The following is a 15,895-nucleotide window of genomic DNA, read 5'->3' on the forward strand; positions in this document are numbered from 1 at the left end:
CTGAGGCTGTCTGCCAGCAAGTGCTGGGCACCACGGGGGGTACGTCACGGAAACTGTTCCAGAAGATGATGCCTCTCTACGCACGCTGGCAGGGATTTTACCCTTCCTTGCAGTGGCTGTGGTAGGTGACCCTGCCTTCTCCAGGGCGAGCAACAGTTACTGACTGGATTAGCCTGAGGTGGCCATATTTTATCTGCACAAATAGCCCCGCAGCCCCTGGAGTCAGTGGATCTGGACCCCTGCCATGTGATAGAGTCGTAACTTCTGCTGTGCTGTATGACCGGGGGCGAGCACAGAGAGCACGCCTGCCTGCCACGCATTTACTACCGGAGCCAGGGCGTCCTAGGCAACGCAAGGTCAGAGCTGCAGTGAAAACTCTGCAGACAAGCTGAGCCCTGTGTGCTGGAGTGGGGATTTTTCATAATATTTTGGATGACTATTGTGTGGACTTCTGTTTCCCCTATGTGGGGCTTGGCTAACAGGGTGCTGGGAAAGAGTTGTTTACTTTTTGCAGAGACCCAGAGATACAGGTGTGACCAGCTCCTACCTGCCTGGGTCCCCATGCCCATGGAGCATCCCGGAAGACAATGGCCACTCCAATCACCCAGATATTTGGCACCTAGCTACAAACGACCATGAATGGTTCACCCTCCTTAGGGTTTGGCTACACTTGCAGCTGTACAGCGCTGGGAGTTAAACCTTTCTTCGTACAGCTGTGTAGGGAAAGCGTTGCAGGGCTTGGCTACACTGGAGAGTTGCAGCGCTGGTGGTGGGTTTACAGCGCTGCAACTTACTCACCGTGCCACACTTGCAAGACACATACAGCGCTGCATCTCCCTGGCTGCAGCACTGGCTGTACTCCTGCTCTGCCTGGGGTATAAGGATTACAGCGCTGGTGATGCAGCGCTGCTCCGCCAGTGTGGCCACCAAAAGCGCTGTAATTGGCCTCCAGATGTATTCGGAGATATCCCAGAATGCCTGTTCAGCCACTCCCAACAGCGCTGTAAACTGCTGCAAATGTGGCCACACTGCAGCGCTTTCCCTACACAGCTGTACGAAGACAGCTGTAACTCCCAGCGCTTTACAGCTGAAAGTGTAGCCAAATCCGCAGTGTGGCCACAGTGACAGCTACCAGTGCTGCAGTGTGGCCTACATTTGCTGCATTTGCAGCGGCATTGGGAGTGGTGCATTATGGGCAGCTATCCCAGCGTTCAAGTGGCTGCAACGTGCTTTTCAAAAGAGGGAGATGGGGTGGAGTGTGACAGGGAGCATGTGGGGAGAGAGAGTGGATTTTTGGAGCTGACACTGTGTCCCCGCACGCCCTGCTGTTTCTCTCCTCAAGCAAACACTAGCTGTGGACATTCCCTGCCTGCCTCTGCTCGAGCAAGCAGTAGCTGTGTTTGTTTTTTAGATAAGCAGCTCTGGGAGCCCCAAGTTCACAACAAAACAAGAGAGGCATCACAACAAAACAAAGAGTGTTATCTTTACTTAAAAGCATTATGGGAAGCTTCCGTAGGTCAGTTACAGCATAGTAAGATTAATCACGGTTTACACTGGCACCCCAGTGCTGCAAGGGTAGTGCTATAGTCGTTATTCCCCAGGTCGAGGTGGAGTACAGCCAGTGCTGTAGCCAGGGAGATACAGCGCTGTACGTACCTTGCCAGTGTGGACGGGGAGTAAGTTACAGCGCTGTAAAGCCACCACCAGCGCTGTAACTCTCAAGTGTAGCCAGGCCCTAAGAAACCCAGCTGCTCTTACAGCGCTGGCTGAGATTCACCCCAGAGTAAGGAAGCTGGGGGTGCATTGCTCCCTTTGGGGGTGCAAGTCTCCCACAGGTGTCCAATCCAGGTGGACTCGCTGCAGGTCGGTCCCAGGTGGCAGTGAAGCCAAGTGGCTTTCCCCAGTGAAAGCGAGTGACCCTAAGAGGGCTGATACCCTGAAGGGGTCTTCCCAGGGACAGTTCCAGGGCTGTACAACAGCACCGGACCTGTTTGCTGCACTAGGAGACTGTCCTAGCCTTCATATCCAGGGAGGAAGGGCTGGTTTGTTATTCCATGATCAGCCATTTCCCTTCAATAACTCCCACCCGCTCACAACCTTGTCCCCCTCTCCCACCTTGCAGTCTGAGCACAGGCTGGCCTGCAATCCCAAATTGTGGGGGAGGGAGGGAGCACGGGCGCAGGAGACACCCACATGCTGACTGATAGTGTGCAGGAGGAAATACATGCATGAATCATCTGTCTCACGGGCACCTGTGTCAATATCCCAATGGTTTCATCATCCGTCTTCTCCACGTTGATCCTAGGTGTATCTGCTGCCACCCCTGCTGCCTTATCAACCCCTTCCAAGGGCCACTTAATTACCAGCCTCTTATGTAACGAGAACTGGGCCAGGATCTATTCATCAAGAGCTCCTGCTGCCAGGCTGGGTTGTGGGGAAGGAGAAGACCAATAGATTTAAGTAAATCCACACCATCCATCCCTATTTACAAGATAGGTCAGCAGTGTTGTTGTAGCCATGTTGGTCCCAGCATATTAGAGGCAAGGCAAGGTAATAGCTTTTACTGGGCCAACATATATGGGTGAGAGAGACACGCTTCCGAGCTAACACCGAGCTCTTCTTCAGGTCTGGCCAGGGCCAGGGCTAGGAGCTGCCCTCTTTGTTTCCCTACAAAGCCAGGAGGAGTGAGAGAAGGAGCCCTGGGGAAGGCACCTTTCCCCAGGCAAGAAGCTCTGGGATTGGCTGTCCTGTCCAGGGACAGGACCCTCTCAACGAGAGCCGGCAGTGGGAAAGAGAGCGCAGATCCTGGCTGGCTGAGAAGCAATGGCTGGCTGAGAAGCCCTTGTCCCCAGGGTGGGAGTGAGTCTGGAGGAGAGACCAGCCGCTCCCAGCACGGGTCCCACCATGGCTGTCAATGGAATTCACCTGGCTGCGGGTGTCAGAGGGTGGGGCAGGCAATGGCATCTCCTCCCTTCCTGAGCTCAGCTCCTCGGCTGGCCCAGGGAGCTGGGCTCTCTGTAGCGGAGGGAGGGGTGAGCTGGAGCCAGCACTGCAGGACACTGTCGCTGTGCTGGCATCTGTCCTGTGACAGAGCCAGCCAGCCCGGCGCCACTAATGCTGGGCTGCCTGCAGGGTTTGCTGCACTGCAGCTTTGGGGAAGATGAGGGAAAAAACGCCGACAGCTGGAATTCCCTCCAATTCAGCCCTGTGTGGGAAGCACATATGGACACATGCTTCCATCTCACCACTGCCACATGCCACTACACCTGCCTCTCCCCAGACAAGTGCCACCAGGCCTGCTCTGCCCCAGCACATCCCGCCGCTCAAGATCTGATCCTCCCCATAGCACGGTGCCTGCACCTCCATACTCCATCATCCCAACCCTGATCCACCCCATAGCACCACGCCGCACCCCATCGCCCCAGCCCTGATCCGCCCCATAGCGCCACACCAGCCCCACCGCACCCCACTGCCCCAGCCCTGATCCGTTCCATAATGCCACACCGGCCCCGTCACACCCCACTGCACCAGCCCTGATCCGCTCCATAGTGCCACGCCTGCCCCGTCACACCCCACTGCCCCAGCCCTGATCCGCCCCATAGCACCATGCCTGCACCTCCACACTCAACCCTGATCCGCCCCGTAGCGCCATGCCTGCACCTCCACACCCCAACCCTGATTCGCCCCATAGTGCCACACCTGCACCGCCCCAGCCCTGATCTGCCCCATAGCACGCCTGCATCGCCACACCCCACTGACCCAGCCCTGATTCACCCCATAGCATCCTGCCTGCCCTCTGCACCCCACCACTCCAACCCTGATCCGCCCTATAGCGCCCCGCCTGCCCTGCTATACCCCACCTTCCCAGCCACACCCCACCGCCTGAGCCCTGATCCACCCCATAGCGCCACGCCTGCCACGCCACACCCCACCGCCCCAACCCTGATCCGCCCCATAGCGCCATGCCTGCACCTCCACTCCTCACCACCCCAACCCCGATCCACCCCATAGTGCCACACCTGCCCTGCCACACACCACTGCCACAGCCCTGATTCGTTCCATAGCACTGTGCCTGCCCTGAACCATCCCACACCTTTACACCCGCAATGATTTAGACAAAAAATGTCAGTGGCGCATCATGGAAAACAGAACATTTTGAGGACAATTTTTAGAGGAAAGTTTTGGATTTCAGAAAAAAGGCCCTTTGTCAACGAGAAAACCATTTAGCGTAGAAAATTCCCACCGGCTCCTATGCTCTGGTCTGCGTGCAGCCACACCCAGCCATTCAGGCACAGCCACGCTAACGCCTGTTCAGGCATGCTCCCACTGCCACACACTGCCATCCCAATCCCATTGCTCCCACTCCTACGTGCTCTCCCCCATATGCTCACGAGTACATGGTCCGATGGGGGATCGCGCCTGTTACACGCACAGCCTGCCGTTCCCACAGCACACGCACTTCTGGGCACACGCTACCCCTGAACGCCAGGCGGAGGAAGGGTAAGCGGATCTGGGGGCAGGCAGCATGCCGGGGAATGGCTTTACCTGTGTAGAGAGAGATGAAGGGGGAGTCGATCACCTCGAACTTCAGGCTGGGAAGGAACACGCGCCACTGGAAGAGAGAGAACGAGAATCACAGCTGGGGCTGGGGGCGTCACGCTGGCCTCCTTGCCAAAGAGGGGTCTGGTAGACAAGCAGGAAGCAAGAGGTTGCCCCAGTGCCCGGTCAATGCTTCTTCCCTCTGTGTTCTCCTCTCCTGGCTGCCAGGGACTGTCAGGGAGAAGAGGCTGCCCAACAGAAGCCGAGCTCGCAGCGTGCTGCCCTGCGCCTATGTGACCCTTCCCATCTCAGGGTAGCAAGAAGTCACCACTCTCAGTAGCCAGGTTACATGCTCCTAGGCCCCAGCCCTATCCGTATGGGGAGCAGGGAGGTGCTGTTCCAAGGTGGCTCTGCCAAATTGTGCAGCATTGATGCCCTCCAACTCAGACTGTGGCCTGGAACACACCAGTGTAAATCCAGAGTGATTCCAGATTGCAGCACAGGCCTTGTCTGCACAGGAGCGGGAAGTTTGCACTGCTGTAGCCATACATGCATTGCCCCAAGATTGGGCTTGTCCCAGTGGGACTTACTGGTAATTCACCAGGGCATCAGTGCACACACTCTGCTTTGCACAAGCGCAGTGTGTCTGCACTAGTGCTTCACACCAATGCAGCCAAATCAATGCAGTTACATTAGTGCGAGCCTCTGTAGTCTAGACAAGCCCTTATACACCACAATGCCAGGAACCTCTGACTGAAACCAACGGGAACATCTCCAGATTTACTCTGGTGTAAACGAGGGCAGAATGAGGCCTTTCAGTTTTTAGTTACTAGGAAATCGCGGTCTCCTGTTGTGGGATTGGGACTCAGAACCAGGATTTCAGATGTGCAGAACTCAGCAAGCCAGAGAGATCTTTGTGATCACAGTTCCGACTGAATAGGCTTGCCAACCAGCTGCTTATTGTGTTGAGTGACAAAGGCAGTTTTAATCCATACACTGTACTGTGTGTGTGCGCATCTCTAGAACACACATACTCTCCCCTGTGCTGCTAATCGAGCCAGGCTAGGTGGCAGCTGAGCAGAGAGATCCACCCTGTGGTCCATCTCACACCCAAAGAGGAGGTAGCGCCCCGTGTGAAGCGAGCTTATTTTCACATTCCGAGCAAGCATCTTCAGGAGTGCAAGCTTGCAGCCTTTGCCAGAGACTTCACAGCAGCTCCAGCTAGCTGAGCAAGGAGAGGAGGGGGCGGGGGAGCATTTTCCATGAATGGCTCACCTCCCTTCCAGTTCAGAAAGGGATGAATTGAGTCTCTTTAAAAAGTCTAATCATATTTCACCTCCAGCGGCCCACAGAGCTGGAACGGCCTCCATGAAAGGAGCAGGGCTCGGCAGAAAGGGATCAAAATGAGATTGTTCAGAGTCTCTAGGAGATGAGGAACATTTTATCTTGAGGGGAAAGAATTTTAGATGCCCTCCTGAAATAAGCATCCAGCCCTATTTGAAGAGAGGACTTTCTCAAGCACCACAAGAGAGCTAGCTCTTCATTACTGCCTTTTCCCTCTTAGTATTCTTTTGCAATACTACCCAAGAAAGTAGAAAACAACTTTTCTTAGGGCCCCATGTCCGCTTCTATTGTTTGCCAAGAATGGATCCCCCAAACTGGGTTGATACCAGGACTTTTTAATTAACAGACCTTGAACTACAGATGTCAGCATAATTGTGGGACTACAGTGAACTGTCCCACAGCACCAGCAGGGGGAGCACAAGATATTAGTGCAGGGGTGGGCAAACTTTTTGGCCTGAGGGCTACATCTGGGTATGGAAATTGTATGGCGGGCCATGAATGCTCGCAAAAGTGGGGTTGAGATGCGGGAGGAGGGTGAAGGCTGTGGGGTGGGGCCAGAAATGAGGAGTTCAGGGTGCGGGTGTGGGCTCTCGCTGGGGGTGCAGGCTGGGGGGGTTGTAGTGCAGGAGGGTGCTCCGGGCTTGGATCAAGGGGTTCAGAGGGTGGGAGGGAGATCAGGGCTGGGGCAGGGGGTTGAGGCATGGAAGGGGCTCGGGGTACAGTCTCTGGGCAGCACTTAACTCAAGAAGCTCCCAGAAGCAGCGGAATGTCCCTCCTACGGCTCCTATGTGGAGGCGCGGCCAGGTGACTCTGCACGCTGCCCTGTCCGCAGGCACTGTCCCATAGCTCCCATTGGCTGCAGTTCTTGGCCAATGGGGGGGTGGCTCCTGTGGATGGAGCAATGTGTGGATCCCCGGCTTCCCCTAAATGTAGGAGCTGAAGGGGTGACATGACGCTGCTTCCAGGAGCTGCGGCATGCGCACACGGAGTGGTCCCAATCCTGCTGGGCAAGCCCCAGACCCCACTCCGCAGTGGGAGCTCGAGGGTTGGATAAAATCGGCTGGCAGACCAGATGTGGCTCGCAGGCCGTAGTTTGCCCACCCCTGCATTAATGCCTGGAAGTGCTACCTCAATGGAGCTAGTTTCTTGTGCCATTGCTCACTTTTTTAAGGAGCGCGGTGAATCTGAGACCAACAGCACTGAGTCATTGCTAAGGGCGCCTCTCACAATATTAAATGTCAGTTTTGAAGTCAGCCGCAGAGTATTTTGTGTCTTAAACTACTGAAATCAAAAGGAGACAGAAGCCCCACTGAGCAGCTGGGAACGTTTCCTTTACTCAAGACAGCTCTTACTGAAGTTGCCAGCTCTAGATCTGACGCAAAGCCAACGGAAGTCAGCAAGCTTTGGCTCAGGCCCTAAAACAGCGCTCTCTTCCCTAGCCTCTATGCACAGAAACAGCACTGAGTCAACTCAAATAGGTGTTTAAACCAAGGCCGTTATGCTGACCCAGAGCCCTGGGTCGATGCTTCTATAGCTGTCTGTGTGTTGTTCCTTTCAGTTGATTTTAAATCTCTTTCTAATCATCTTAAGCTAAGTTTTACATCAGTTTGCAGCCAGGCAGCCTTCAGGCATTGGTTTAACTAAAGCCACTTTAAATGATCACACATGTAGCAAAATGGGTGCAAGTTTGGGTATGGACCAGCCCCTAAATTCACAGTGGTACAATGGGGAACTGCCAAGGGGTTCCTCCCTCCTTTACGATTCCTTCAAAGGGATTCCCTCCTCCCCCTCAAAAAAAAGCTTTCCCACATCCCTCTGCTTATTTTTTCCCCTTTGAAATTCAAAGTCTTGCCCATGCTGAAGGCAACGGGAGAACTAGGGAGATAGTGCCAAAGTTGAGCTGCTAGAATGGGGAAGGGAGGGGGGATTATCAGACTGTCTAGAACTTTGTGGTGTTTTGTCTGCACACATTTAACTCCAGGGCTAATAAACACTGTGGAGAAAGGAAGCCTTTGCTAAAGACCCAACATCCAACCGTGCCCATTAAGGCGCCCGTGCTCCCAATGCACACACTCTGAGTTGCTCAAGAGGTCATCCAGCAAAGACAGGAGATTGGATTTGACACTCCGGACATTCCTCAGGTGGACAAGAAGCAGGGAAAAGTGCCCCTCCTAGCCATCTTCACATGCCACAGAGACATGGAAAAGGGCACTCGCCCCATTTTAAAAATCCCTTGGCAGGTTGCCTTTAATGCTCCTCCTCCGCTAGGCAGCCTCCTGTCCTCTCCTGCCCCTGCAGAGCAGTCCTGTGGGAGCTGAGCAAAGGCCGTGCTCCATGGGAAATGGATGGACCCAAATGTCTAGGTGACAGGTGCTAGGGGAGACTGTCAGTAGCTGTCAGTGCTGCCATGGGGGCACTTCTCCCCTCACAAATGCCAGGTGCTGAGGGTGGCAGGAGGGAGCCCTGAGGTGTTTGGGAGACTCCACCGCAGGTAATGTTCTGCGGGTCACCCGAAGGCACAGACACTGCTTGGCGGTTCTGCAGACAGTGCTGCTTCGCTCAGCACTGGCTTCCCCTGTTGGGATGGTGGGAGGGGATGCTGTCTGTCTGAGCCTCTGTCCGTCCCCATCTTTCTGGGCAACTCATAGCAGACCAAGATCTCAATTGTATCAGCCACTTCCCACGGTCTCCCACTCACAAGTACGGCCCCTAGGCCCCTGGCACAGCTCGGGCACCAGCACAGCTCGAGCACCTGCACAGCTCCGTCTCCCACAAGCATCCCAAGCACCTACGATGACCTGGAGAACACCCCACGGAATTGGGGGCAGTACCCCCTGCGGAGGGCCATGGGTAAGGCAAGGACAGGAAGCCCAGAGCAAGCACTCAGGGATGGACACACCAAGGCCCGCAGGTGTGTGCACACTGGAGCCTGGTGACCTGAGAGGCACAGGCTGAGCACAGAGCAGCTCTCACAGCTAGGGAAGTGCCTGCCTGGCTTGCTACCAGCCCAGCGCATGTCACTACCTAACTAATGCCCGGCCTTCCTTCCCCAACAGCTCTGAGGGCCTCAAGAGAGCGCGTGACCCCACAAAGTCAGTATAATAAGTGGATTTGTCCCTCCTCCATGGGCCCCAGGGAGGTGCCCAGCTGGCAGGGAACGCCTGCTCTAGGGATGACGGAGGCTCTCCAGGAGAGGAGAGAGGTGGTCCGGTCAGGGGTGGCTGGCAGATTCATTGCTGAGTCCTGAAGCCAGGACTCCTCTCCCGGAGATGCTCAATTAGTGTTTGTTATAGAGAAGCATCATGGCCAGAGCAAGGCCGTTAGCGCTGACAGGCCATCGGACGCCCAGCAGGCAAAGGGAAGAAACCGCCCAGTGCCAGGCTGGGAACACACATTCCGCTGACCCATGCTCTGAGTGCTCATAGCGTGGGTAGTGAGAGCAGACACCCCTTTGGGGCTGGCTCTTCAACGCACCCAGGGAGGCTAGAATCACAGGGCCAGAGGCTCAGCTGGTGTCACGCCACTGGGGTGGCTGAATTACACCCACTGAGGTGTGGCTCTAGGAGGCTAGAGATGGGCGAGACCTATTAGAGTGCCCCGTGCCCTCCCATCTCTTCCAGCCAAGGCAGGATCATCCTCCTCCAGCAATTCCATCAGTGCTTCAGCCAGCCAAGTGCCAATGGTCTCAGTGGAGAAGTCCCACCCTTTCCCACAGGGACGACACCACAGTCAAACAGAGCGGCTGCACTAGCCAGCCCTTGGCTCCTTTCGCCTTATGGGGAGGGGCTGGCAAGAGGCAGCTTTACCCACATCCCTGCCGAAGGCCTGAGACGCACCCCCTCTGACTGATGCTGGGCAGCAGGCAGCGCCTGTGAGGGCAGCACACACAGCTCACAGTGGCATCCTCTTGAGGCAGCAAGGCTGGCTAGGTGGCTTCTTTATTCAAAGGAGAGGATGGGCTCTGTGGACTCAGTGATGCCCCCTCGGGTAGGGCCAGGCCAGCATCCCATGTGCTCCAGCAAAGCCCCTCTGCAGCCATCGGGGTTTGAACTGGATGAGGTAGGAGTAGAGAATTTGGAGGAGAGATTGGGGCAGGGACAGGGGGCCCCCCAAAGGCACACTGGGCTCCAGTAGTCCTCTCCCTGCTCCACCCCGAGCCTGCAGAGACTTTGGGCCAGCTCGAGGTGCAGAGAACCTGATCGTCAGCAGCAGTCGAGCAGCTGCCAATCCCACTGGCGTCAGCTGGGGACATGGGTGATCAGTGCTGCTGAGAACCAAGCTCTGGGCCTCTCATGCTGAGCCCCCTGAATCAGGAGCTGCCTCTGGAAGATTTGGCTCTGATGTGTCTCATTGCAGGAAAAGGCTTGGGCAGTACAGTGCAATGCCACAAAGAGACGCCAGCCATGCACCATGTCCAAGGAGGATGCCCTGCCCAGAACACACTAAGTGCGCAAAGACGGGGACAGCAAACAACAGGTGAGGATCATCTCTAGGGAAAGCTCCAGGGAGAGATGGGAGCCACAGGGCGCCCAGGAGGGTAGATGAAGGGGGAGGTCAGGAATCTGCCTGGCTGGGGAATCTACAGGGTACAGACACAAGTAAGCAGGTGGGGGATGTACTCCAGGGCTGCAAGGAAGAGATAGTGGGAGCTGGGACCCAGGCCTCCCACACCTTTTCTCTGGGCTGAAGTTGGGGGTGTGGGGTGGGGAATAGGGGATTCAACTGCAGATTTCCCATTCTCCTCTGGCAAATCTTCACCCTTGGAACAGATCCAGGTTGAGGCTTTGGCAAGGAAAGTATTAGAGCCCAGCTAGGGGATGGAGGCCACCCAGGGATGCGCTCTTGACTCTCAGAGCGGTTCTCTGAAGGTAAGCAGCTGAGCCCCACAGCCGTGAGAGCCGGGGCCTGGCTAAGCCAGCATCACAGAGCAAGCCTGGCAGGGACCAACCAGAGGTTACTCACGCCTACTTCCACGTGGTCCGACCCGCGGTCATCCTGCTTGTGGAGGAGCTCAAAGTAATAGCGTCTGGAGGACATGAGGCTGCAAGAGAGGGAGAGAGGCTGGTTAGGAACCAGTGACCCTGACAAGGGTCTTTTAGCCCTCCCTCCAGGGTGGGGGAGCCCACAGCCCTCCTTCCCCAGAAGGCCGGCTCCAGGAGCTGGAGAGCACAGGCACTTGGAGGCGGTGGCAGCCTTGTGTCAAGGGGTTTTATGGCTGGCTGGGAGATCAGTGTGTGGAGCAGTTCCCTCACCCCCACTGCAAGAGCCTGCTGCACTGGTGTGGGAGCAGCTCTCCCATCACCCAGGCAGAGGAAGGCCTCTCCTGCACGGGACATGCCGACAGGGCTAGCCCGACAGGTCCTGGAGGGATTTCAGAGAGAGTGTGAAGGAGCTGTGCCTGCTTCCCAGCTCTCCTCCCCACCTCCCAGAATGGCCCCCGCACAGCCCCCTGTCCCAGACACACACTGTCCCTCCCAAGCAAGCTTTGGTTGAGGGTCACAAATGGATCTTCCCAGCTCGCTCTCTGTCTGGGGCTGGGCCATGTGGAGCAGTTGCCAGATCTCCACGGGTGTGCAAGATGCCTAGGTTCCTCCCGCTGCCACTGGGCATGGAGTGGGAAGCTCGCTCTGATAGGTGCTCACAAAACCCATCTGCTATTGCCTTTCTGCTCACCCCGACACCTCCTGGCTTACCACAGGGCAGTGTGAAGAAGGCTTCCCCGATACATGGTACCCCCAGCTCATCTCAGCAGGGATACCCTCACTAGCCAAAGCCTGCATGGCGGGGATCCAACTGCTGCTACGAGTTACAATGACTGATTCTGCTGCCTCTCTCATATGCCGAGGGCCTGTGCCTGGGTTTCAGCCTCCCAGCTGCTCCTGGCGCGGGAGGGGGAGATTGACATGGTGTTTCCTCTCTGGGATATGGTGAATGGATACATGAAGTGATGCTGTCAAGCTGCAGGCATTCTGCAAACAACCATTCTGGGGGGAGTAGAGGGGGGTTGCGAATTGTGGGTGATGCGGGAAGGGACGGTCCGAGGACACAGGAGGGGGATGGGGGAAGAGAGAGCGCTGCTGACAGCTCCACTCAGGAGACAGCAGACCCTGCACCGAGCCTGCTGCTCTCTCAGTGCTGCCTGTCAGTCCCCAGCAGCGAGCTGAACGCTCCCTCCCCGCTTCCTGGGGGGCTGCATGACACACTGCCATGGGAATCCTGCCCAGTGCCCAGTGAGGAGAGCGCTGTCTGCCCGGATGGCAGTGAGTCAGGGCCAGGGCCTGGCTCGCATTGCAAATACCCTGCCTCGGTTCTTTGGAAAGTGCTAGGGAGGGAAGCCAAGCTGGCATCTCCTAGTCCACCCACTGCCTCGGGGCCTGGAGATGCCCCACAGACAGGAGAGGGAGCTGCTGGCCTCGACCTCTCAGCGTTCAGGCAGCAGCCATGGGTGATGACACTCGGAGCACTGACCCCGGCTACTAGTGTTCAAATGCAAGGGTGGGAAGAGACCACCAGAGACTTGCCCCCATCCTCAGCAGGCTCCGACAGAGGGAAACAGACGGACAGCCCCGCGGCAGCTGCCTCTGACGGGTGTTCACTGATCCTATCGTGTAACACCTCTGAGGGCCTGAGCTTCAGCAGCTCTGAGGCCAGGCTGGAGAGGGAGATTAGAGGGCGCTGGGCAGGGCCGTGGCCCCCGAAGGGCCCTCAGAGGAACTAAGGGACCTGTGCCTTCTGGACAGGATGATACAGGAGCAGTTTCCTGCAGCTGCTTGCGCCAGGGCAGAGGCCCTGCACGCTGCCTGGGAGAGACTGTGGTGGCAGACTGGGATAGCAGGACAGGGTGAAACACATGCAGGTGTGGAGGCTGTGGGCCAGTTCTCTCACTTCCAGGGATACACAGTTCCTCATGCTCTGGATGATGCCAACCACGCACTGGGGCCCAGACATTTCATACAGTGAGGCTGCTGAGCTAGCAACCTCTGCTAAGGGGGGTTCCTGGACTGGAGTAGCAGAGGACGCTGCACTAGGAGATGGAGTCCACTGGTAGCGCTGCATGGGGACCGGAGCGAGGCTAGCAAGGGGGCTGAGGTGCACTGTGTAGGGGTAGCTAGCAGAAGCCAGCATTACCTAACTCTGCTGCCTAGGTGACTGTGCCACCCAGGAAGAGTCAGCAGCGGGCCTGGTGCGGTCCTTGTGAGAACAGCACATTATCATGCATTGCCAGCTAACGTAGCCCAGAAATATCTGACCTTCCCCTGCTTTGTTTGAGTGCAACATGCTGCTCCGATTTCCCCTGAGTGCTCCGGGAGATCTCGCTCTCATGGCTCCAGGCTGGCCGGCCTCTCATCAGCTGGGTGTAATCATGTGTGGCCTGTGCGCCTGAATGCCCCTGCCACCAACACTCCCCTCCTCCCTTCTTTCACTGCCATCCTAATTAGATTAAGAGGATCATATTGTCCCTGGCTAATCATCTGCAATGCCAGCTGCATTGTGTGACACCCAAAGCCTTCCAAGTGAAGGGACGGAGCAAGGGACTCTGGGATAGCACCAGGGCGGATTGGAGGGTGAGCGGCAGGGTGCAACCAGTTCCTGGGGAGGGGTGCACGTTAGCCCCTCCCACTGCACAGTCACTGGGAAGCCCAGGCTGGAGCCCAGCACTGCATTGGGAAGGGCCCCCCACAGGAGTGAGGGCAATAAGATCTGGTGTAAAGCAAAATGGCAGATCACCGGTCTGGGAGAAAGGGGGTAACACACTCCTAAGCCCTTAGGTTTATTACAGCTTCTGTGGCCACAGACCATGCTCTGTGAACTATGACAAAGGGGCAGGGGCTGGCACCACACAGTTAAACCAGAGGAGCTCTTCCCTTTCTCCCCACCCTCAGGAAAAATGAGACTGACAATGTGTCTTTGGATTGTGGAACTTACTGCCACAGGGTGTCGTTGAGGCCAAACACTTAGCAAGACAGAGACCGGGCCTTTACATGGATCACAGGATATCCAGAGCTCTAATACTAAGAGAGGGCTCTGGAAAGGAGGTGAAACGTCGTGCTTCAGGCCTTACGCCAACCTCTAGCGATTAGGAGTTAGGATGAGACATTCATAGGGGGTAGATTAGCTTGGATCTGCCTACTGCGGGGTTTCCTGCACCTTCTTCTGCAGCATCTAGTGGTGGTCACAGGACAGTGGGCTAGAAGGGCTTGGGTGCACCCCAGTCTGGCTCCCTGCTGTCAGTACTATAGGAGAACAGAGTTAACAGCAGGGAGAGCTAGTCAGGTGAAATTAAAAAAAGAGAAGAGCCGAACATCTGATGCTACAAATCAAGTATTCCTAGGCTAGGAAGGATGGTCTTGTGGTTAGAGAACAGACGGGAGCCGAGACTCCTGGGTTCTATTCCTGGCTCGACTTCCCTTCCCTGGGGCTCAGGTCTCCCATTTGCAGAGATAATAGCTCCCGGGCACGGAGAGGCTCAGTTTGTTAGCATCCCCACTGTGCTGGCAGATTCCCCGCGGGAGGGAGTGCAGATACAGTACTGTTATGGCACACCCAGGGGCCATGAGAAACAGAAGGGCTGGAAGGAACTCACAGCTGGCTGCTACCAGAGCGTCAGCAGAAAGGCTTGTCATGCCAGGAAGGAGACATTCAGAGTGAGGGATGTGGTTGGATCTGTTACTCCTAACACAGGGGTACCAGATTGTGAAGCCCATTTATCCCCACAGTGCACACCACACCACACTGGCCCCACTGAACTCATGGGGGGCCTGTGGGAGCCCTAGCACCTCCACAAAGTGGGCTACCCGTGTCCTAGAACATGCTGCTATATTGGATCCTGGCAGCCTTCCCTACTGGCTCCACCAACAGCTAATGGGGGAGGCTGCTTGGGCTGCTCCACCACCCCAGCAGAGGAGCAGTGTTGGCCAGCTGCTTGCATGGCCCGTGGCCAGGCCTGGTGTGGGTGTCTCTGCCCGTCAGGCAGGGTCCTTGCTATTCAGAATCCTTCCTGCATCTGGATGGATTCCCTCTTGCTTTTGCTGGAACTCTCTCCTCCTGTCTCCTTGCCAGAGGAGGATGCTCTAAGCACGCCGTGTGCACCCTCTGAGCATCCTGAACTGGCCATTAGTGCTATCGGCGGAGCAAGCTCAGAGTCGCGAGCCCTGCATGAAAACCCCATGCGATCAGAGATGCTGCCTGTGCCCGTTTTCCCCACCCCTCCTAGAGAGCCAGCACAGGGGCAAGGGTTAGGGGTAGTGCGGGGGCAGGGACAGGTCCCTAACCCAGGACGGACCCTCCTATCTAGCACAGCTCCCCAAGTCCCTGAGATCTCATTGTGCGGCACCAGCGCCCTGTGATGCTGCTGGAGAGGGGTTGGGGCTGACCCATGAAAGGCGGGCGCTCCGGGAGCTCTAGTGCAGAACAAAGCGAGGGTGGCAGTGACATGGAGCTGGAGGAAAGGACCCTCTCCCTGGCCCAGGCGATAACGCGCTGCCTGACAGCGAGCTGATGGTGCAGGCAGAGACACGCCAGAATAGAGCTGTCATCTCCAGCTAAAGCCATGTCGACGAGCAGCGTGCGCGGGTGGTGGGAGAGGAACCCCTCGCTGACATAGCACGATGGGGGTTGGAGAGCGGGTGTGGGGGAGACAGACACAAGGGGCAGGGAAGCAAGGCCAGCTGGGAGGGGGAAGGAAGGGAGCAAAGGGGCAGAGGTGATGGGGAAAACAAAGGAGTGGGGCTGGAGGTGGGGTTTGTTGGCCGTATGCTGCCCCGTTCCCCCATCCTCCCCTGGGACCCTGCTGGTGCTGAAGCTGGGCAAGGAAAGGACTGAGCGGGCACAGGGAGGATCCCACCTACCGGACAGGTTTGGAGACTTGAGAGCTGAACTTGGTGAATTCCCCTGGAGCCGTCCACTCGGAGCCCAGCTGGCGGGGGAGAGACAAGTGCATGAGAGCTCGCTCTAACCAGCTGGCGGGAGAGTGCCAAGGCGGGCCCAGGGGGCTGAGGGACCTCTAGCCCCA

The 15,895-nt window shown here is 56.8% G+C and overlaps 1 protein-coding gene across 1 annotated transcript in view; it reads right to left on the minus strand.

The window, feature by feature from the left end:
• B4GALNT4 (beta-1,4-N-acetyl-galactosaminyltransferase 4) overlaps positions 1 to 15,895 on the minus strand; it is a 133,589-nt gene that overhangs the window by 21,169 nt on the left and 96,525 nt on the right. The window contains 3 exon segments of the mRNA XM_030560758.1: positions 4,546 to 4,612; positions 10,846 to 10,924; positions 15,732 to 15,799. Of these exon segments, the coding sequence (XP_030416618.1) occupies positions 4,546 to 4,612; positions 10,846 to 10,924; positions 15,732 to 15,799 (214 nt within the window).

Source organism: Gopherus evgoodei, chromosome 4, assembly GCF_007399415.2.
Source record: "Gopherus evgoodei ecotype Sinaloan lineage chromosome 4, rGopEvg1_v1.p, whole genome shotgun sequence".
Lineage (NCBI taxonomy): Eukaryota > Metazoa > Chordata > Testudines > Testudinidae > Gopherus > Gopherus evgoodei.